Consider the following 23,806-nt stretch of genomic DNA (forward strand, 5'->3'; position numbering starts at 1 on the left):
TCAGAAGATTGTGGTTCAACTGGTTTTTTTTTGTTTTTTGTTTTTGTTTTTGTTTTTTTTTTTTTTTAAATCCCCGCTCCCCTACAAGTCTGTGGCACAGCTGAGGAGGGCTATTTTGAAGAAATAGTGGGCATTTCTTAGCAAAGAAAATGGACCACTTGTGGTGGTGGGATGCTCAGTCCTTACCCCTTAAATCTGAGAAGTGCGTCACCCAGTGTTCTGTACAAACACTTGACCAGTAATGGGGCCAGAAAACCATAGCTGTCCTCTGTACTTCCTGGAGGAGGCAGGGCAGGGAAGCACTCCCTGGGTCTCTGTCAGTCCTCTTGAAAGTCAGCACTGCTTTCAGCAGGAGCCTAGCTCTGTGGCGTCCTTGTCTTGTTTTTCCTTCAGCGTCTTCTGGGTCCTAACTGATACATTCCCCGCCTCCTCCGTTGAGCAGTGTGGCATGGCGGTGCCGGCCGTTCCTTGCCTCCCTGTATGATTATGACCTTTCCTCTTGCACAATGAAGTCGTGGTGTGTTCAGTGCAGCACTTCCTTGGGTAAGCCACCGGAGAGCACTTTGTGCCTCCTTTGGCAGCGCGACACCATTATCACCAGGTGTGCAGCCAGGGTCATTCTCTGAAGAATCAGCCACATATTTCAGTGCCGCAAGGATATGGGTTCAGTAACTCGTGGCTGCCATATCAAGATAACCTTCTCAGGTGAGTTCAGTATATCCGTTCTCTTCTCCACGTGGTCGATCAACACACATCAGAATCTTAATCATCAATGTGCAAGTACCTTCCCGCCACTGAATTTCATATAGTTAGCCCATCGAGAGATGTTCTTGTGCCGTTCTTTTGATATGAAAGCTCGACATCTTACATCATCAGTAGCGTCTTCTTAAATGATCCAACACTATGTGTTGTTAAAGATGTGTACATTAAAAATACATACAGAGCAAATTCATTTTTAGTTCCTAATTCCATTCAAATCTGGTAATGTTTGGGTGGTTTGACTTTTATATTCTTTTGTGTATTGTATTAAGACATTAACCTTTTTGTTTTTGTTTTGTTTTCACTTTAGGGGGCACTTAACAAATCCACTAGTTCAAGAAGCTTAAAATCCCTTCACATTGAAAACAGTGAAACTGAGTTAGAAAGGATTTTGCGTCGCAGAAAGTTGACAACAGAAGCAGATAGCAGTAGTAAGCTGGCTTGAATTCTCCACAGTTCTCCTCTTCCTCTCTTAAGCATCTTCCTTTCAGTCTCTTTTTAACATAAAATGATCTTTCTAAAATTATTATTAACATTTTTTTGATGTGAATGAGAAGTAATGGATGGGCAAAGGTACTTAGGGATATCTCATAAGAGCTCTTATGTATTTTTATTTATTGGCATGTTTGTTTAGTTATTTGTAGGGAATGGGGGTTTTATGGATCTGCTTTGCTGAATGCAGGATGCCCTGTGGTTAAAAACATTCAGGTGGGGCTTTGGTAACAATGTTGTGGGAAGGCTCCCTAACCAGAGGGCATGAGTTTAATTCATTGCTTGCTCTACAAGCAAATTGCTCAACCTCTTTGTTTCTTCATCTATAAGATGAGAATAATAAAAGCACTACCTCAGACTTATTTCAAGGATCAAGTCATTACGTTTCAATATATATAAACAGTGCTTAGCACAATGCCTGGGACAAAGCACATAATAACTAGTAATAATAGTAGTAATTACAAATCAGTTACAAATGTAGAGAGATCGTCTTTATTTTTCATATCTTTAGTTTATTGCCTCTGCCTGTGAACCAAGTGAATGAGAAAGTCCAGCTCTATCACCCACTGTAAATGACCATCTGAGCATCTTGAAGTCACAGTTTGCATTGCTGTCATGACACACATGTATGAGACTTTATCATGTGTTCCAGAACTCAGTTTGTATGTCTACAGTTTTTTTTCCATCAGCTTGGTCATGGGAAGTAGCAGGAACCTTTGTGAGGTTTTCCCCCTTGTTGCCAGGAGGCTAGTTTTGAAAAACCACCGTAAACTAATATTAACTGTGACCATAGCTAATGGACTGAATCTTTCAGACCGTGTTAAATCAACTACAATTAGTCTGTCACAACAGCTTACATTTGCATTGCCATCATATCTAGCAGGTTTAAATTGCTAGAATATTAAGGATTTGGGGTTTTGATAATCAAGCTCTAGTTTACATATAGAAAGTGAAAGTGAAAGTCGCTCAGTTGTGTCCAACTCTTTGCGACCCCATGGGCTATACAATCCATGGAATTCTCCAGGCCAGAATACAGGAGTGGGTAGCTTTTCCCTTCTCTAGGGGATCTTCCCAACCCAAGGATCAAACCCAGGTCTCCCTCACTACAGGCAGCTTCTTTACCATCTGAGCCACAAGGGAAGCCGAGTTTGCATATAGGGATTTACTCAATTGAGTAAATTGGTTCGTTGAACCAGAAGCAGCATAAAACCAGCCAAAACTTTTTTTTTTTTAATAAAAAAGTGAAGCCTTTGTGTCCTCCTTAAAAAAAATTAGCCGTGCAGTTTTTAGTTTGGACTAGAAATTCTGTTAATATCCTATAAGAATTAACAACCTCCACCCCTAGCAAAAATAACCACCCCTCAGGAAAAATAAAGGATACCATAGAAGAGTTTTTGTCTTGACATGTGCTTTACAAGTTTTTACCAGCCTCCACAATGAACTGTTATTCATTTGCAACTTAATCAGTGCTGTGACTTTTCCAGCATTCCATCCGGGAAGTATTTGTGTAGTAGTCATTCATAGTCTTGATTCATTTTTTGGGACTTTGTGAATGCCATTTTAGTGCTCTGTCATTTACATTTTTTATTTTGCCACTGACCTTCATGTTCCTCCAGAAACATTCTTACTTCACTCTTTTGGTCAAACCCGTAGCACTCACTATTTCAGAGTTAGTTTTCCATGGGAGAAGTGAGGAAACATTTTCATTTTAGTCAGTATGGAAAGCTGAATATTTTAAATGTGGAGAAAGGTAGGAACATATTTTATAGGCATGGTGAGAATCTTTCATTTTATTGATTATATTCCACCAGCATACAGATATTCAAGGTATCATTTGAGGCAAGTTATAATAAGAGATTCAGTAGAATCATTAACATTTAGATAGAGAAATAAGAACTGTGTCACTGGCAGGGTAGAGAGGAAACATACTAAAGGAAGTGGCTTGTAGGTGAGCAGAAATAGTCTTTCGAGTAGCCAAAGCAAAAAAAAAAAAGGCAAGAGGAAACAAACTTCAATCTCTATCACCTAGTAAAAGAAATCATACCATTTTTTTTTTAAACATAGTTCAGATGTTTTCGAAGGATCAAGCTGGCAGAGGTATTTACTATGTAAATCTTTTTATAAAGGTCATGGAATGAGAAAGTGAAATTCCAGGGGAACAAATAAGGAGCTGAAGTAGCACAGCTGCATGGTGGGAGCGGATCGGAAATATTTGGACAGCTTAAACAGGATGCAATAATAATGATAATATTAAACATCATCATCATCTTAAGCATTAAGCATTTTTCTTCATATTTTTCTTTTGTATGTAACGAAAATACGAGTTCTGGCTCAGCTCGACCACCCTCCCCACTTTTTAACTGGCTTAGTTGCAGAACAAGCAGCAGGCGTTGGTGTATATTCAAAAAACTAGATCTTGCTTTTTCTACAAGGACAGATTGTTTAAAGCTACTGGGTGTTGCAGTCAGCAGTTACCCAAGAGCAGAATAGAGCTGCTCTGAAGCAAATCTTGAGCTCACCTTTAGTTGTTACACTTTTTGGACTTTTTGGAATGGACTTTTTTTTTTTTTTTTTACTTTCTTGATCTTTCTGCCCTTTTCTCTTTACTCCTTCATTGCCATGCAACATGAGGCTTGCCACAGGCAGGAGAGAAAGGCCTTTTGACCCAGAATATTCTATAATATCACAAATTTTTCTGCTTCGATGGTATAGAAGAAATCAATGAGAAAGGCAGACAGTGATGCTCTGTGAGCTGAGGCTTTCCACCAGACCAGGGGGGATTAAGTCTAAAGGAGCTGCAGTCACAGAATGGCTGAACAATGTTCTAGCCTCTCTTACACAAGTTTTTCAAATTAGAACTTCATTTTTGGAGTTCATATGTTATACTGCTGTAATACATGACACATTTATATGCAAAAAGAAGAATAAAATTCCAGAGCTTAATATTAGTGATCAAGGATTAGGTAACATTTTGGATTGTACCCACCAGTACTTTTCCATTTTAGGAGATAATATGACTTTGTTTAAGGATAAAGAGACTCCCAAGTTTTGTTTTCTTCTTAGTGATGCCTTTCACGTTTGTTCTTTAGCTTAATTTTTTAGAAGTTCTGATTTTATTTGTACCTTTGTGACATTTTATAAATTATTTTGTTTTAAAAGAATACCTAAGGATTCCTTCTGAAGTTTCAGGAAAGACATATTAGAATCTTGCTTTGAAAAAGCTGTCTAGGATGGCAAGCATCTTCCTAACAGAAGATAGAAAAAAAGTAATGGTGGAGTTTAGCTTCAATGCCAGAAGTTTCAGATTGATATGCCAATAATTGTAGTAACAAGCCCTATTACAGTTTTCTGATCCTATCTAAAAAGAGTAGAAAAGTCCAGAAGGTAAACAGCCAAACTCTTTGCCACTTAATTTTTATAATCCTGTGTCTGTATTTTAACAGGAAGTAAATCCACTTACTTCTCAATCACATTAAAATGAAAATGTTCATAAAAGCTGTTTAATGCTCAGGAAGCCTTCATGAGCCTTTTAGAAACAGCTTTTTGACATCATTCCATTTTCTCTTTAAAATCAGAACTGAGTTTGGGGAAGAATTAACTCTTGAGAGGCCAAATGATTCAAGTAGAGCTGCCAGAAAGCCATACTCTGTGAGAAGTAAAGACTTGACAATTCCAGTGTTACCAAGGACTCTGGTCAGTTGAGGGAACCATGGCCTGGGGTTTTATAGTTGCTTAAAGGTCTGTACACAGTTTCTCAGCATGGTCCTGCCACCCTGAAAAGCAGTGGTGCCAGCCAAGCAGAGTAGATTTCTAATAGGAAGATTTTCCAGCATGCTCTTGAAATTTTAGCAAGTCTTGGCCTCTTCTCTTCCTGCGGGGATTTTCAGCTAATCTGTTTTTCAGTTCCATATTAATAAGCATCGAACAGAATTATTAAACTTGAGGTATGTGTTTGGTTTTAAGGTCCACCTGGAATATTAGCCACCTCAGAGTCCAAATCCATGCCCGTGTTGGGTTCTGTATCCAGTGTAACAAAAACAGCCTTGAACAAGAAAACTCTGGAGGCAGAATTCAACAGCCCGCCCCCCCCAACACCTGAGCCAGGTGAAGGGTCGTGTAAATGGGAAGGATGCTCAAGTTCCAAGGTTACATTTCAGTAAGTAATGATGCTCTTTACTAAGTAGTATGTAGAATAAATCTGTGATGACTAATTTGTGTGCTACTTTGCTTTGTTTCTCTTTTAGAGAGCTTTTGACTTGGTTAGCCAATAGATACTCTTCTTTCTCTGTTTGATGAGCCAACTTTTGATTCTAGGCTCCTAGCTTTAGAGGTCTAATGCTGATGCAAAGCAAGTATATATAAAGAGAAGTCCATCCCTAACTGGTTTGGTAATCTGATTCTTCTTCTGCACAAAGAATTGACTTGGATGATCCTTATTCAGCATCAGAAGACATTTAATCATTCTTTCAAGATTAAATACTTAGATCATTCCTCTTAATGGTTCATGAGTGGCCAGAGAAGATACTAGATCTTTCAGAAGATACTAGGTCTTCAAACTTACTTTGAAGGTACGTTTTTACAACCTTATTTTCTGATTCTCAATTAAAGACGTACCTTAATATTGCTCTGTCCTGAGATTGAAGACATGCTATGTAAAGAGTTACCTGGCTTGAAAGTGGCACTTTGATTGTTAAAGAGTTAATCCTGCTATTGAATGTGTTTCAGACAGTTCTGGTGGAAGATCAATTTGTTTTATAACAATGGTAAGCTCTTTTTGAAATTAGTCTAGTTTTGCTTTAGTTCTCTTGCCAGGATGTCAGCTGGTTTGTCACACAAAGAAAAGGAAGAGGTGAGACAAATCAGATCAGCGAATATTGTAATCACGGTTAATTAAACCTCTGATTTCCTGTTCTATCAGGAAAGAAAGAACCCCCCTTTTTTGGTAACTCTACCTGTCTTAGTATTAAGGTGAAGCCTGGACAAATGAAGTTGAAATTCAGTTTAGATCTATTTTTGCCAGTGGGTATTTTCTTCCAGTCTTGTATTTCTCTTATTGGTACTATTAACTTTTTTTCCCCTTCTTTTGGAATGAATGACCTTCTTTGCTGATTTACAGTTTTATCTAATTTCATTGTGTTTAAAAGTACATTTTCTCCTGCAGTCATGCATTTCCTTCTTTTGACGGGAGTCATTTGAACAGTTCTAACAGAAAGATGATCTATATTCATTCTTCATCTTTCCTATTACATTTGTTTAGCACCTAATTTGACATCAGCAGTCTGGCTACATTTGAACCAATATCCAGACACAAAAGCAATTTGGCTGAGACAAGTTAGTTTCTGAGAAATGCTTCAGTGTGTGTGTGTGTGTATAGATTTTTTTTTCCTTTACCATTTTACACAGATAATCTTAATCAGAAAATACGGCAACTCCTTCCTCCTTTTGTCTGCCTTTTATTCTCCAAAAGTAAGTGGAAATTACATTTCCAAGAAAGGAAATGAAATAATTGCAGGCCCAAGGTCTGCAAAATGTGTGCTGAATTGACAGTGAAAAGGATCCATGTGTTGACAGACACAGTTGTTAGACACCATAAAGGCCTATGTGAAGCTCAATTTATTTCTCATCTTGCTTGTTCAATGACTGCTTAAGAGACACGTTTCAATTTAATTTATCTGCTTAAAGCACTAATACAAATACTCAGTGCTGCTGTATTAACTTTTAAACTTTGTAACCTAACGCTTGATTATTCAGTTCTTGACATGCTTTAGCTGAAATAACCAACGCCATGCATTTCCATATTGACAGCCATTTAGCAAAGAAGAATGGCTTTCTGAAAAATGTGTTTCTTAAGTACAATCATCCAAATCAATCCAAGTACCTTGTGTATGTCCATGGTAATTATTCATTTCCCAAACAGATGCGCTTCTAATCATTCGTGTTTAAACCTAGCTTTTTAATGAGTAAAAGAAGTTTAACTTAGTGTAGTTGGATGCGAGCTTGAAAAGTAAAAAATCCATGTGATTTCTCAGGATCTCCTGAAAGTGGTTTACCTACCAGGAATGGGAAGGGTTATTTCTGGCTGGCTTTGACCAATAGTTTCACTTTGTTATATAGGTTCACTCTGTTATACTAGCCATAAGGTAGAGGCAACAACATTGTCTTAGCTCACAGATCTGAATTGTCACTTTGAAGTGAGATCAGCAGTTAAAGGGCTTCCCTGGTGGCTCAGCTATAAAGAATCCACCTGCAATTCAGGACATGCAGGAGAAGCAGGTTCAATCCTTGGGTCAGGAAGATCAGAAGGAGGAAATGGCAATCCACTCCAGTATTCTTGCCTGGACAGAGGAGCCTGGCAGGCTACAGTCCATGGGGTCACGAAAGAGTCAGACACAACTTAGCAACTAAAAAACATAAAAAAACAATGGCACCATTATCTTGAGCTGTGGCAACTCCACCGTAGTGTATTTCAGGTGAGTGGCTTTATTGTCTCTTGACAGGTAATCAAGGTCAAGTGAAAGTGTCAGTCGCTCAGCAGTGTCAAGGTCAAGGGAGGATACCAATCACGTAGCCTCTAATACATAACATTATTTTTTGTGCACACGTATGCACGTGTACACACATACACACGAGTCCCTGCCATTCATGCTTCCTTCCAAGCCCCACTTTGGCCTCTCTGCCATAGTGTCATTCCTTCTACCCCAGTTCTTTGCTTTTCCTTCCCTTTGTCTGGGATGCCCTTCCTCCAGTCGCTACACTATGTTACCTCCATCATTTCTTTGCTCACATGTCAACTTTTCAGTGAGACCTACGCTAACCACCTATTTAAAACTGTAACTCAGCTCCTCTAAACTGCAATTCTTATTTTCAGTTAAAAACCCTTATCCTACTCCATTTTCCCCATAGCTGTTACCTTTAACATACTATATACTTTGTGTGTGTATATATTTATGCTTGTTTTTTCCTCTTCCCCTCCTAGAATGTAAACTCCATGAGGATAGGAAATTTTTTGTTACTCGTATATTTCAAACACCTGGAGAAACTCCTGCCTTATGGTAGGCTCTCAGGAAATACTGACTGACTGACTGAATGAATGAATACACTTTTTTATTAGTGAAACAGAATATCAACTCAGTTAACCTACATTACCCCATTATTCAACAGTCCCACATATACAGATATATGTGTACCCAAATATTAGATATTTTGGTTTGTTTGGTTGCTTATTTGGTTTTTTAAACCTTCTAAAAATGCCCCAGAGTCATTTACGTTGAGCTCGGTTTTGCATGTCTTCTGCATCTTTGGGCTTCCCTGGTGGCTCAGAGGTTAAAGCGTCTGCCTGCAATGCGGGAGACCCAGGTTTGATCCCTGGGTCGGGAAGATCCCCTGGAGAAGGAAATGGCAACCCACTCCAGTACTCTTGCCTGGAGAATCCCATGGAGGGAGGAGCCTGGTAGGCTACAGTCCATGGGGTTGCGAAGAGTCGGACAACTGAGCGACTTCACTTTCACTTCTTTGCATCTTTGTAGCTACACAAGATAGAGTGACCGGAGGCTGCAGAATGCCCAGTTGTAAAAGAACGTTTCGCCTGTGCTCATTTGATTGGCCTCAAGTGGACAGGAAAGTTTGCTAACTACTAAGAAACCTTGTAAAGTGAAGGCAGAAACATTGATGCTTTCTGCATACGATCTTCACTTATCCAGAAAATTAAGTAGCATCAAGCTCTTCCCAGAAAGTTTATTTTCCTTTTAATAAATCCCTAAAATTATATGTGTGTGTTCCAAATAACTGAGTAAGTCCTATTTGGTAAATTGTAGCGACAGAGATACATGGGTTTATTTCTTAGGGACTTAGGAAATGGCAGGAGACACCTTTGATACTTTGTTGTAAGAATTAATTATTCTTGTCACCAGCCTGCACAAGCAAGGTTTTTTGTTTTTCTGAAGAAAAATGAAAAAGAAGATAATCGGGACTTGGAGAAATCTAATTGTTTCTATTTTGCCTTTAATAATAGCTTTAGGAATATCTGTGTCCTCTTAATTATTTCTAATAAGTATGTGTGTGTGTGCCAAGTCGCTTCAGTCGTGTCCAACTCTTTGTCACGCTGTAGACTGTAGCCCTCTAGGTTCCTCTGTCCATGAGATTCTCCAGGCAAGAATACTGGAGTGGGTTGCCATGTCCTCTTCCAGGGAATCTTCTCAACCCAGGGATCAAACCTGAAATGTGTCCTGCGTTGGTGGGCAGGTTCTTTACCACTAGCACCACCTTGGAAGCCCAATAAGTATGTACTGTCTGGTAATAATATCTTAAATCTAACAGTGAATTTGAATTCCATTAATTCTGATTAGTAATTGTTCAGACAGGAATTATGTTTATAATCTCCCTTTATACTATGAAAGGTAAGGAGCTGGCCAACCAAATGAAGAATATAAGCTTTATTTTTGCTCTCACTCTCTCTGCAGCTGATCCAGAGTAAACTGACCATGTTAAAATAGAGTAAGACTCATTGATTCAAGCTAATCAATGGCCATGTTGGTCAATATAAAATAGGGAAAATTCCAAGTTACAGAATTTTTAAAAGATAACTTTCATTACTTTTTGATAGCCACAGTACCTGGAAATAAACTGGATGTTGCACAGGGTCAAATGAACAAGAACGGTTTGTATTTTCATCAGTAAAAGCCTGTACAGTGGGCAAGGAGTAACAAGGAAGCACAGTGTGGTCAGGTTCATAAACCAGTGTTTTCTCACATATGCTCAGGGTGGCAAGTAGCTTCGGATTATTTCCAGAATGCCAGCTCTACAATGATATCTTGGGTTTGCTAGCTATATTATCTTTATGGCCTCAGGCAAGTTATTTGACCAGTGACTGGTTCCTCACGTGGATGACGAGGGTAACCTTGTAGGGTTGTCATGTAAATTAAATAATAATGAAATTTCAACAAATTCCTTTTCTATCTTAATTAGAATGCTGGGCTATTACCGGATGATCAGAGACGAAAGTTAGAGTTGAAAGCTTAGATACTGAAGAAGTGAAGTCGCTCAGTCGTGTCTGACTCTTTGCGACCCCGTGGACTGTAGCCTGCCGCCAGGCTCCTCTGTCCATGGGATTCTCCAGACAAGAATACTGGAGTGGGTTACCATTTCCTTCTCCATTAGATACTGAACACCTGGGTTATTGGCTGGGCCAGGTTTTCTTGGGAAAATCATGTAACTTATTCCGTTTTGTTTTTGTTTTTCTTGTTTAAAATGGAGGCCAGTAGTTGAGGTACTCTCTAGACTCTCTTTCAGATCTAGAGCCCCAATGAGTGAAAGTGTTAGTTGCTCAGTCATGTTTGATTCTTCACAACCCCATGGACTATATGTAGCCCGCCAGGCTCCTCTGTCCATGGAATTCTCCAGGCAAGAATACTGGTGTGGATAGCCATTCCCTTCTCTAGGGGATCTTCCAGACCCAGGGATTGAACCTGGGTCTCCTGCATTGCAGATTCTTAACCATCTTAGTCACCAGGGAAGCCCAATAATCCCTCACAAATGTGGTTGCTTGATAAAAATGTTCAAAGTTAAGAAAAGAGTTAAGCACATGTTTTCTACTCCTAATATGTCTCTAAACATAGATTTACAGAAAACACACACAAACCTAGAAATGTAAAATAATTTCTTGAAAATTTTAAAATTTCAAACTATATCAAGGGAACTTATAAATCCCAATTGAAATGATTGTTATCCTTCATGGCCAGGATACTCATTCTAGCTCTGTCACTATTGCCCCAAATGCTTTCAGACCTACTTGGACTAGAGATTTCTGACCACAGAGGAAGTAAATTGGAAGGTCTTTCCTATCCATTTAATTTGGAGTGGAAAAAGTAGATGAGAAGTAGAGTGCTTTAGAGCTACTCAGCGAGTCCTGTAAGAGAATTAGTGTCAGTGTTCATTTTGGTCAAGAAACTATATGACCTATTTTAACCACCACTGTATGTTCAACATGTTCCCAAATGACTTGGCTTTTGCCAGCTGATTCAGTATTTGGAAATAGCCATCAGTTTGCCACCATTACAAATGCATTTTTAAAAAAATGTGACTCAGACCCATGACATCCAACCACATGCACAGAAAAGTACTGTGCAATACAGACAAATCAAAGCGTGTTTCTTTAACTCTAGTTAGGTTGACTGGTTCCAAATTTACATATTCTGGGGCATTGATTAAAGGGTAGCTAGGAAATTAATATTTCAGTAGCAAACATAAATTGAGCAATAAGTAAGAAAATGCAGTACAATACCTAAGTATGGGTAAAGTTGTCTTCCATTTTATCCCGTGAGACACGTTAGCTCTATTATCAACAGAATGGGAAAGCCTGATGTTCTTGATTGACATAAGTGAAGTGAATTGGGAAAACATTTGGGAATGAAAGCTTCCATTGTATATGTTGCACCTGTTTTTAGGTTAATGTTTTCTATTACTCTTCATCAATATATATTAATATGTATCCATATTATAGCACCATTCATCAGAGAGGAAATGTGCTTAAATTGCTGTAGGCAAGATGTCTGGTGGACTTTTCTAGGTAGTACCAGTGGTAAAGAACCCACCTGCCAATGCAGGAGACATAAGAGACGTGGGTCCAATCCCTGTGTGGGGAAGATCCCCTGGAGGAGGGTCTGATAAGCTACTCCAGTATTCTTGCCTGGAGACTCCCATAGACAGAGGATCCTGGTGGGCTACAGTCCACAGGGTTGGAGAGAGTCGGACACAACTGAAGCAACTTAGCGCAGCATAAGATATCCAATGGAGGCTATGAGTAATGGCGCCAGTTTCCAGTTTGGAGGTTCAGAGTTTTGGAATTTGCTTCTGTGATGTTTTGTTGTTGTTACTAATGTTTCACTAACATTTATTAAGCCAGTAGTTTCATGTGTTACTTTGATTCTCCCAAAGGTACAGATTGGACATTATCTCCACTTTACAGATAAGAAAACTGAGTTTTAGTGGCATAAATAATTTCCCCAAAATTCTATTCCTACTCGATAGTTGGGTCAGATTTTATTTGAACCTTTTTCATTCTAACTTCAAAGCCCATGCTTTTGAATGACAGCATATTCATTGAGTGTATTCAGAGCTCTAGGAATGAAAGTGAAGAAAATGACTATAAGGTTTCTCCTATAGGAAGCAGTGTAGTTCATTTGGCCTATGTTACTCACATCTGCTCCTCTGACCCTTCATACTCTTAGATGGTGTAATCTCTTTTATCTTTCCTCTTCCTAAGGCTAACCTAAACAATTAAAATACCTTTTGCCATGGGAAGAAAATGTTACCCAGTAAAACCAAGAATTCTGAAAAGCAGAGTCCATCTAAATTAGCAAGAAGACTTGAAAAAGTTGCTGGAAAGGAATTTGGAAAGAAATTGTTTTAATGTTTTTCATGTCAAATGTCCAGTAAAGGAGCATGCTTCTTTAAAAGTAAACTTTGGAAATTAATACATTAGAATACCTGCCTTAGCTCCTTTAGTCTTTGGCATAAATTTTATTTGTTGTTGTTTAGTCCCTAAGTTGTGTCCAAGTCTTTTGTGACCCCATGAACTGTAACCCGCCAGGCTCCTCTGACCATCGGATTTTCTGGGCAAGAATACTGGAGTAGATTACCATTTTCTCCTCCAGGGGATCTTCCTGACCCAGAGATTGAACCTGCGTCTCCTGCACTGGCAGGAGGACTCTTTGTCACCGAGCCACTAGGGAAGCCCAAGTTTCATTAACAAAATTTTTAATTTATTGACATTTCAAGCATGCTGAAGAATAGTTCATTCCCAGAAGTCAAGTACCTTGAACATATCTGACTGTAACCATTGGATTAGAAAGATGTTTTACTAAATGATAGTGTGATAATACAAAGATGAATCACTATGAATACTCTTTTTTCAAAACATACATTCTACAGCCCCAAGTAAATTTCACTGTTGTAGCCACTTCATGCTGTACCTCTGTCAGTCAGTTCCACCTTTGGTCAGTTCCCCGTTAGCTCCTTTGAGTTTGGGCTGTAGTGTCCATTGGTCATCATATTTTGGGACATCTCTTACATATAGAAAGATGGGTAGTTATAAAGAAAGGCAGGACGAATGGGCCAGCAGCATGGAGAAAGAAGTAAGCAGATATTACCAGAGTTCTGCAGCAGAGTCAGGCCAGAGGCCCAGGAGTTTGTTGTGTTTTTGCCATCCTGCCTTTTTGTCTCGGAACAGCCTCATCTTAGAAGTGGCCTTACTTGTCGGTACTGAGCTTTATTCATCTGTGTTCACTTTTTCTATTAATTACTTTTAGAAAGGTGAATTTCCTCCTGACAGTTACAATTAAAGTGGTCAACCTCACGGATGATTTTTCATTTCATCCAGTTATATCTAAAACCTTGTTTCACAGGGGAGAACCCAGTTTCTGTTGTAATTGGTGTGATTTGCAGTAATCTCGTAGCTGTATCCTCATCTCTTGGCCATTCTCAAAGATGCTTTTAAGCCACAATTGCCAGAGACCCTTCCAGTTAACACTTCTCTAATTCATCATGTTTCTCTTCAGTCCCAGATCTCCCCCAAACTCTAAGCTTTATCAGGCTTTTTAAAATTTCCTTTTTAACCATCAGACAGGTGGCTAGCTTGCCTTTTTTGTTTGGGAGGTCAAAACAGGTCAAAACTGTGCCCCATAGAAGAATTTAAAAAAAAACACAAAAACTAATGTAGCAATTACAGGACTTCAGTTTCAATAGAAAAATGACCGTTTCCAGTGAAGCCATTTTTATTTCAATTTGCATTTAATTTCTAGATCTATGGTATCTCTAAATACATGTGACTTTTGGCCCCACACATTTATTTTTATGAGAGTTCATCTTGTTTGAGCCATTAACTGACTACCGAAGTATAGTTGATAAAAGATAAATTTTAGATGTCTGATGGTTAATATAATCAGTCAAATGTTTCTATGAAAGAAAATCTAATTGCCATTTCTGGGTTTGAATTAAAAGATTGATTGACTTTTACGTAGTCTCTCTTCAGGGTTTTCCCCATTATTTCCAGTGTGAAACTGATGTAGAAAAATGAAATTGCTCTTTTGCATTGGAGCTGAGAATTTCAGCTTTTGAAATATGTTGCCAAATAGAAATTAAGATTCTCAACTCATTTTTAGGGAAGCTTGGCATAAAATTGTCTCAGATCTCACCTGGAAGTTAACTTGGTTGGTCATACAGCTATTTCTTTCAAGTCAACATTTTGTTCAGATAGAATAAAGCCAAGTTCTTTTAGTCCGAGTGCATTTTTTTTTTCCTATTACTCCCATCACCCCCCTCCCACCTCTTTTCTTTCCTCGTGTGTGTGTGTGTGTGTGTGTGTGCGTGCGTGCGTGCGTGTGTGTGTGTGTGTGTGTGTGTTTGCTTGTGTGGTGCGGAGCAGAGAAAGGAGGGCACCTTCCGTGTACTTAGTAAACATTTGTTTCTGAGAAGAGATGACTAGCTAGCAGAATGAACTGCATGGACGTCACTGCTTAATCTGATGCTTTTATACAATTAAAGGATTTGCTGTGCTCTCCACTGTAATCTTAGTACCCCTGAATTGTGTACGGACACTGCAGGAAACAGCTCTGCTCAGCTAAGCACTACGACAAAGGTTCTCCGTGTGTGCCTGCACATGGACAATTAAGTTTTAACAACAAAATTAGCGGAACAACTGGATGTTCTGGAAGTTGAGATTGCCTCACTCAGCCCCCTCCATAGGAGTTTTCCTGTGGGCTGCCCAGAAGACCCGCCTGTCGGTTTTGTCTCACAGGTGTTCCGAGTTGCTCCGCAGACAGCAAATGCTTCCAGATTAATTGTTGAGGTTCTGTTATACCCAGTGTTAAAATTCTGTTGAGTAAATCTCAGAATAACTGTTAAAAATACAGCTGAGCAATTCTCAGTTCTCTCAAAGAATGAATTGCCTTGTAACATTTGCCTCCCGTTGCCAACACCTATGATTTTTAGAAACTTAGCGTAAAATACATCGTTTCGGCATGGAGAACCAAATTGCTTTTGATGCTTTGTCATTTATTTTAAACCTCTCTTAGCAGTCTCTGCAGTATTTCTGTTTCCTGTTATTTTTATATAGTGGAGTAGTGGAGACTTAAAATCTATTCAAATAGAAGTTCTGGCTAAAAGTTAAGTGTAGTTTCAGATCTGAGGATAAATTGATTTAACTTCTGAAACCTGATAAATGCTTTTCATCTGAAATGTATTTTGTCATATAACTATATGAAAAGTAGCACACTGAATTCTTCACAACTTACCATCTTAAAAGAGAGTTTAAAGTACTTAATATAAAGAAAAATCTCTTAAACTTTAAAAATATTTTTCTGAAAATTACGAATGAAAATATAAACATTTTGTGCATGACAGCTTTCTTGAGGTGCTCATGTTATAGATGGTGGCTCTGGTGGAAGACTGTATGTCCCTTAAAATTTCTTTTTTAGATAGCATTCACATTTCATAGCTGAGATCTCAGTGAATTGTCCATGGTGACTTAAGTTGTACAAAATTACAAAAATCTTTATAAGTAGCCCCCAAAAGTGTCATACGCATTTACAAAAAGAATCTTTGCCTGAGCTACAATCAGTCTTAGTTCATGCTTTTGCTGGTGAGAATGGTCCAGTTTCCTGGCCTCCCTGGGCCAGTGTATTTGGAATCTATAAATGCTCAGAGCCCAGCTTACACTGGAGGAATAAAAGAACTGGAACAAGGCTTCGTAGCGTTCACTGTGGTCTGGGAGATAACCTGTGCGTTGAGAAGCTATGCTGCAGTTACTCCACCAAAGAAACTGGCTCAACATGGACACAGAAGTCTCTGCCCAGCCATTGTTGACCTCTGTTAAAAAGGGATTCTTGTTAATCCTGATGGCAAATCGGCATCCAGAAGGCGATGTCAGATTTTCAACCATGCGTGGCAGTATTCTGCTGCTTAACAATATTTATTTTTCATAATTTAAAACTATATCTATTTTCCCCTCAAACAGAAGCTGACCCAAATTGGCCAATTAATTTATTCTTTGATCTTAAATGCAGTTTCAAAAAGTACACAAAGCCAAAAGGAATTAGTTTCATTCTTACCGTCACGATGTTTACAAGTAGTAGAATGAGCAATAATATAGAAAGTTTCATCTCTTGTTTGAAACTCGATTCGGGGAGATTTTGAACCAGTGTGTTAAAATGCCCTGAAAGACAGGACGTTTAAGAGAAACAAAACTTCCTCTGGTTGCAGTGCCACTGTTCTTCACTGCTGCAGCAACTCTGTAAGGGGCTTGGGGATGGGCTGGCGTGGGGGCGGGCAGCAAGACTTCTTATTTTTACACAAGGGAAAATATAAAACTGACTTCCTTTTTGAAGTTTTCCCAGGAAACTACTTTATAAAGACACATTTAAATCTTTCCGTTTTCTGTCCTTGAAGGTGGTAAATACGATTGCGGCTTTACCCATTTTTATTGTAAATGAAGCAGAGTTCAGACCGTCCGGCTGTGCGTCATCTGTTGGATGGCTGCCACCAACTAATGCAGGCGTCCCACTGGGAGACCAGAGAAGAACTATACTTTGATTCACCAGATTGTGTTAAATAGTCCAGCTGTTGCGATTTGAAAGATAGTTACCTCAGAAGTGAAATAGAAATGAACTTGGCATTTATGCCTCAAACCGTTTTTATACTGTTTGGCAATCAGCTTTTCAGAGGTAGCATTTTATAAAATAACTCTCGCCGCTTAAAAGTTTCGTTCACTGTAATGTTCAAAATGTCCCACCTTTATATTATCAGTAGAATTAAGCTTGAGTGATATGCAAAATTTGCATGAAATAAGCATTTTACCCCCTTCATTTCATGAGCTTTGATTGTATTCAATTGAGCTCAGAACCATGTCTATTAGGGCTCTTTGGGGGCATTAGTTAATTTGAATTGAAGCCGAAATGTTAGCTAGAATGTTGTTGAATATAATTGGAACGTGGAAAGTTGATTTTGAATGAAATTTCATTGAATGCAAACAATGATGTGCTTTTTTAAGAATTAGAAAGCTGCACTTTCATCTCTTGTAACACAGTCTGAGAAATCACTGAGTCCCTTTATTATAAAGTTCAATTTTGGGCATTACCGTTTGCAATTGTTCTGATTCTTCTGGTACCAGTACTAGCTGGAGTCAGGTTTTCCCTTTTACTAGCTAGTGGCCCCATCTGCCCCAGCCTCACCTTCTGGCCCTCTTGCAGGGAGGGAAAAGTAACTGCTTTCTGAAAGGGCAACCAAGTAGTGTTGAGTTGGCCAAAAAGTTCATTTGAGTTTTTCCATAAGATTTTATGGGAAAACCCGAATGAATTTTTTGGGCTGCCCAATACTTGGGCTTTAGGCTTCATAGAGTGGCATAGATTAGTATATTTTCTCCTAGCTTTTATTTTGCTTTCTGGTTTTTCTTTTTGTCTTGGAATAGCACTTAACAAATGATTGAAAATGACTCACAAAAACACCTATTTGAATGGATCAAAAAATCACTGCTACTCTGTTGTGGTAAGAAAAAAAAATACTTGACAGGAAGTCAGGATGCCACAATGTTAATCCTTATCTGCTATTAACAAGTTGTGGGCCCACACAAGCATTTAACTCACTGTTCTTTGGTGTTTTCACCTGACAAATGAGAAGGATGGACTAGTTCATGTCAGTAATCCCTCTCAGCCTGAACAGTCCATGATTTGAGTCTTCATGTCAGCTCTAAAATTTAAGCTTTGCTTGGAGATTTTGCAGCTTACAGGAGAAGGTCTGCCATCCTTTTTATGAATACTGACTTTAATTCCTTATTTGGGATCATTGCTCTTAGATGAATTAAAGTAGAAAAACTGAACCAAACAATGTTATACTGCAGTTCCTATTGGATTGTTGTGTTTGAGCACCTGGGATTTTTCACCTTGGGGAGAAGCTTCAGTTTAACCTCCTAGAACCTGCCACTGTGGCTGCCTAGCGCAGGAGCCTGGGTTCTGGGTACCATCGCTGTGGGGCTTTCTGGCTCTTCCTATAAGATCAGACTGGAGGTACGATGAGGCCCCTTATTCCAGAAGGAGCCCTGGGCAGCTCCCCCGTGGGAACCAGGAATAGACTTAATGATGTCAAACCAGGAAGAGCTAGGTTTAAGTCACAAAGGAAAAAAAAAGAACAAGGGATAACTCCAAAGGATGAATTTCATATTTATAGATCGGAAAGATGCAGGTGAAAACAAGGATTTAGAAAGAATCTGTAAACATACCAGAATTAGCCTGTGGCATCATCATCGTGTTTTTAGAAGATGCCTTTGGTAAAAAGTTACGTGATATTGTGGGAGAATCAGGAACAGGGAGATAGGAACTTCTGCTTCTTGTCTTAGCTCTGCCACCAATAAGCTGTATGTTTTAGGTCTTGCCCCTCCCCTCTCCAAACCTCATTTTCCTTATCTGTGAAAGAACCAGCTGGACTAGATGATTGCCATAGTCCCTTTGAGCTTCAACCCTTTGGAATTCCAAGCCAGTCGTCGTTATCTTTAAGAAACTAGTTAACTCTGATTCTCAACACATGGATTCAGAGTTTTCCACTGTGCCAAGTTCAGTGATAAGCAAAGGAGTTCTCAAATTGGAGTCTACACGTGACTTAATAATAGGTTAATCTATTATTGAGAAGCTTACTTCAGGAAAGAACAGCAATTCTCTGGACTGAGACAATTCCAGGAAAATTGCAGCCTGGCCATACAGAGTTTCTGAACTTTCAGTTGAGTCAACATCATTTGTTGCTGTTGTGGAGCCCCAAGAGCACTTCCTGGAAGTTTTCAGCCTCCAGCTGATGAAGAAAGCATTTTTAGGATACGTTCACCGCCCCTTCACCTGCAGACACATGTGGGCATGAAAACATCCATGGTAGTTCTACAAAAGTGATGAATGAAGGTCAGTATGGGTTGATGGAAATTGCTCACCTGGAATGAGATGGATATCTCCATTGCATGTGTCGAGCAGACTGGCCAGCTTATCTGGTCTAAGCCAGCAATGGGCTTAGACCCAGTGTCGTGGAACCAGACTGGGGACTTGACTGGCAGATTTTATGTGACTTTGACTGTAACAGTTTAGCTAGGCTGGAACTTCATTTTCTAGAATTCCCTTGAATTCTCTTACCCATTTGTTTCCAGGTTAGGCTTCACCACAAGAGAAACTGGCATGAGATTTAGAAAGTGGAAGTGACATAATAGTCTTTTTTTTTTTAAATGCTCTGAAAGTGTGTGTAGGGCAGATGCTTTTACTGCTCATGCGCGTTGTCACCTAGTTGGCATGTGGCACAGCTGCCTCCATCTCCCCTTCTAGCTTCCCCAGATCTTGGGCCAGATGCATGTGTGATTCCATGTGGAAGGGCTCCAGGTTTACCCTGAAGCTCACTTGCATCATCAGGATTGGGGATTGTGGAAGAGATGGGGCTCTTGTTTGTCCTCAGCTTCTTGCTGCTTCTCACCTGCACGACGTGCTGATTTCAGGCCCAGTATCCTATACAGACTCACGTAGACTGCCTGACTGGCTCTCTCCATTGCCTGAGGTCTAACCTGTCATGAATCCTTATGCCTTTCATGGTGGTTCTGCTTCTCCAACCATGGGTTCGGGCTTTCAGGTGTTTCCTGGGTCAGAGAAAGTCAAGCCAGATACCACTGGGGTAAATTCATCCCATGGTGATTGCCAGAACACAGTAACAGATATCTTGAGAAGTGGATCTTTGGCCACAGTAGGTGGGCAGTGTCAGAGCTGTCTGCTAATGAAAAGGGTGTTGCCAGCTTCAGGCAAAAATAAAGCAATCTGTCCCCACTACAGCGTAACTTTCCTCTCAGGCCTCTGGTCATCTCTCTGCTTTTACTCCTCCAAAGAAGACAGTTACATGCTAGTTACTTATTGATGATAATCAAGTCATACAGTATAACTGGAAAGCCCTATAGTGGTTTTCAAACATCTGGACAGATCTCATAGTGCTAGGTGATAAAACCGTGGTCCCTGGGTTGGAGTTTTGTTACCTGGGGCTGGATCATGCAGGCCACTTTGTCTCAACAGTTGATCATTTGTTCTTGTTGCTTTTGCTGTACAATAGAGGTATCCAGACCTGCTCACACAAAAGCCTTGGTTTCTGAGCATTCATTCTGAGCCTTTCACGCACAGTAGTTCATTAGTATTCGCTCATTTGTTTACTCCACAAATGGGTCTGCTCTGGGTACTGGCGTATAACTATGAACAAAGCTAAACAGTCCAACTCACAGATGCTTACATTTTACTTAAAGAGACAGACATTTAACAACCAGTTATTTCACTGTAACTATGGTAAGTCCCAACAAGGGAGAAGTATGAGGCAGTAAGGGAGTGTCAACCAGCAGGTCTGACCTAGGGGTCAGGGAATAATAGACATCAGCTGATCAGGGAGACTAGTAGAGCAGTGGGGAGACCTGGCCAGCAGTTCGTCAGTACTCATCCTGACATCCAGAGGTGGACATGGGACAGAGGTGTGCTGGGTCATGGTTAACGTCCTAGCAACCACCAGGAAAACCAGATAAGTCTGAATAGCCTCTGCCCTGCCTACAACACACCCCTCAACCTCCAGGCATCAGATCAGCAGTCCAGCCCCTTCAGGTGGTTGCTGCTGTCCTGTCTTCTGAGAGGACTAGGTGCCCACAGCCTAATCTCCTGACACGTGGCAAGAGAAGAGCATTTCAGGACATCTCCATTTCCACAAGGAAATTATTGCCTATTTAGCTGGAGAAGCAGTAACTTCTTACATCAGAAGAGAAGAGAGGAAACCTAACTGCCATTTGAAATTCAATAAGAAATTTCTCAAATGTGATTCTCCGTTTTAGAAAAAGTGGTAACTTGGCATTTCAGCTGACTCTCTAGATTCTCCCATCCGCCCTCATTCCTCCCCAGGTCTGACCAGAATCGTTCCTGCCAGCAAACTGCAGCAGCTGGCATGTCTCTCAGCTGCCCATGGGGGTGGTGGTGATTTATTTCCCTCCTCCACGCAGTCTCCTCAGAGCGAGTCTGCAACTCTATGTGCCCTGGGCATACACGGGAGGGACTCGCTGCCTCCTTCCAGCTAAGCAGAGGTGGGGCAGGAGTCAGGGGCAGCAGGCAGTGGGGTGGTATGCGCAGAGGACCTGTGAGCTTTGTGCTTCTATGAGCAGAGTATGCGATTAAGCAGGTAGGTGCCTTTGGCTTTTTAACACTTCCGCAGTTAATTGCTCTGACTTTTTCTGCCTTTCTCCTGGCCTTGTGTTCCTAATATGTAATCTAATAGTTTTGTTTTTTTTTTAATGGCTGGCACCTCAAAGACCACTTTTTGCATGTTGATTAGACTTAGAATGTTTTGGGTTTTTTGCTCCTCTGAATCCAGGAATACGGAAAGATCAATGATTTCTCTCTTTGCTTTTAATTTTTTGTTTGTTTGTTTAACTGTTCACCCCCTAGGCCTCCCAGTAACACTGGATACCAGAAACAATACATTGGCAGTGGAAAACAAGCCACACCGGTTGTAGTTTTAGATCCTGTTTCCACACACGAACCTCAAACCAAAGCCCAGGTCGCTGAGAAAGATCCAGCTCAACACAAGGATGATGACGTTGAAACCAAACCAGGATACAAACAGAGAGAGACAGACACCAGCAGCTCCAACTGCTAATCCGTAAACCGAAGGTGGCACGTTCGGAAGTCCTTTTGTAATGAGCACATGATTCGTTTTGGTGTATTGGCAAGAGCTATAGACATTCTGTTCTTGTCACTGTATTCAGAATATAGGTTCTTTTCTGATGTCACTTTTGTAAGTAGTTCACCTATAAATATATAAGTAAGCTATTTAGCAAAATGCACATTCTTTGTAACTTTTTTTTAATGTTTATAGGGATAAGATTTTTTTCTAATTACTGTATTAAATGTGACTTCTTTTAGAAGATAACAAAAAATTCACATGTTATCTTCTTAGGTAATGTGCATACCGCTAATCAAATGTAATGATGAAAGGTTGCAGCACTTGTGTATAATTGGATAAACAGAACTGACTAGCTTAATAAGGTGATTTAAAAAAAAAACCCAGAGAAGCTTCTGTTTTGCGTATCTGCTCTTTTTTTTTTTTTTTTTTGATGGAGAAACTTCAGTAGCATGGAAATTGTTAGGCACTGTGGTATACAAATTACTTTCTAGGATATACTGAGATAAGCTTAAAATTTCGGGAGCCGATGTCAAGGTAGCAGTCTCATACTCAGTGTTAATTACACACATTATTAACTATGGGACGATTGTGTCCAAAGCCTCCCAAAGACTTTGGAGGGAATGCTCTAGTGGCCTGAATGCAGAATTGAGGTGAAGTCCAAAGCTTGAATTTAATAGAGTATTATCTTGGTAAACAGTGTGTTCAGTGCTATGAGTCAATTGTGTTTTCTCATGTACTCATGTGGCACAAGTACCATACTTTATCACAGTTCTTACGTACAGTGAAGATAAGTGACAAGCATACAATTTCTTGCTTCACTGCTGTTTCACATTACACAAGTTTGTTGTTTTGTTTTGTTTGTAAAGAAATTAGGTGATAGTCTCTAAAAATACAAAGTTTCCATCTACCACAGTGAATAAAGAAATGTAATCAGGGATAAAAAAAAAAGACTTATGCAGCTTTTCAAAGTTGATTGTTTCAAAATTGGTGTTTATTTAAAATAAGTGGTAATGTACTTGAATGCATTTTCTTATGACAATGATTCAGTAATGGTAATTTTACTATTAAAGAAAGTAAAAGGGTTAGTTTTGTTAGCATAGCTCAGCATGAAGCTGTCAGGTGTTTCTCACCTAAGGGCGGAAGAAAATGATAGTAATAATTGCAGTAGTTGTATTTTATTTTTGCACGTATGCTAAACATAGGCTTGAAAAGGTGGTTAGGCAGGTAAATGTACTTCCTAAATTTGGAGATAATTATCCTTCTGTAGGTTCGTTATGCTTGGCTGTTTCCATGTTTCTTCCAGTGATGTTTTTACAGTTACTTATCAGTTTACTCATAGGGAATTAAAATGTAAGGCTTTTCAACTGTGACTTCCCCTGATTGAACAATACTGCTGTATGATATACAAATTACAGACGGCATTAATTCACTGAAATAAGGTCTGTTATGCTGTGATTTGAACTCTCCTCAGCACATTTATTAAAAAGCACCAATAGTTTCCCACTAAAGGTCACTTGTGGTTATTGATATTTTTGGTTTACTTCCCCAAACTTGACATCCTTTAATAAAAACATTGTATAAGACTTGATAAGTTTAGTAATTTTTAATAATCCACAAAATGATTTCTTTTAAGGAATTTTACGCTACGTTTCTTCCTGCTTTCCCCATTCCTGTGTATATTGTCAGTCTGCTGGCATGTCTTAAAGGTATTTAGAAATTCAAAATTCTGTACATATGTAATTCCATCTCTCATCACACACCCTTTCCAGGGTAAAGAGTCAGTCATCTGGCGAAATGTGTTAGCTGGACCAGGCAACATTTAGTCATTGGTATTCTGAAAGGG

The 23,806-nt window shown here is 39.5% G+C and overlaps 1 protein-coding gene across 3 annotated transcripts in view; it reads left to right on the forward strand.

Moving 5' to 3' along the window:
• Nucleotides 1-23,546, forward strand: part of SHTN1 (shootin 1) — a 113,252-nt gene extending 89,706 nt beyond the window's left edge. For 2 of the 3 annotated variants that reach the window (XM_018041468.1, XM_018041469.1), the window contains exons 15-17: nucleotides 1,070-1,190; nucleotides 5,215-5,407; nucleotides 21,726-23,546. In XM_018041468.1, coding sequence (XP_017896957.1) covers nucleotides 1,070-1,190; nucleotides 5,215-5,407; nucleotides 21,726-21,936 — 525 coding nt within the window. In that variant the 3' untranslated portion in view covers nucleotides 21,937-23,546. The remainder of the gene's footprint in view (nucleotides 1-1,069; nucleotides 1,191-5,214; nucleotides 5,408-21,725) is intronic. The other variant, XM_013975257.2, reaches the window with a different exon arrangement.

Source organism: Capra hircus, chromosome 26 (assembly GCF_001704415.2).
Source record: "Capra hircus breed San Clemente chromosome 26, ASM170441v1, whole genome shotgun sequence".
NCBI lineage: Eukaryota > Metazoa > Chordata > Mammalia > Artiodactyla > Bovidae > Capra > Capra hircus.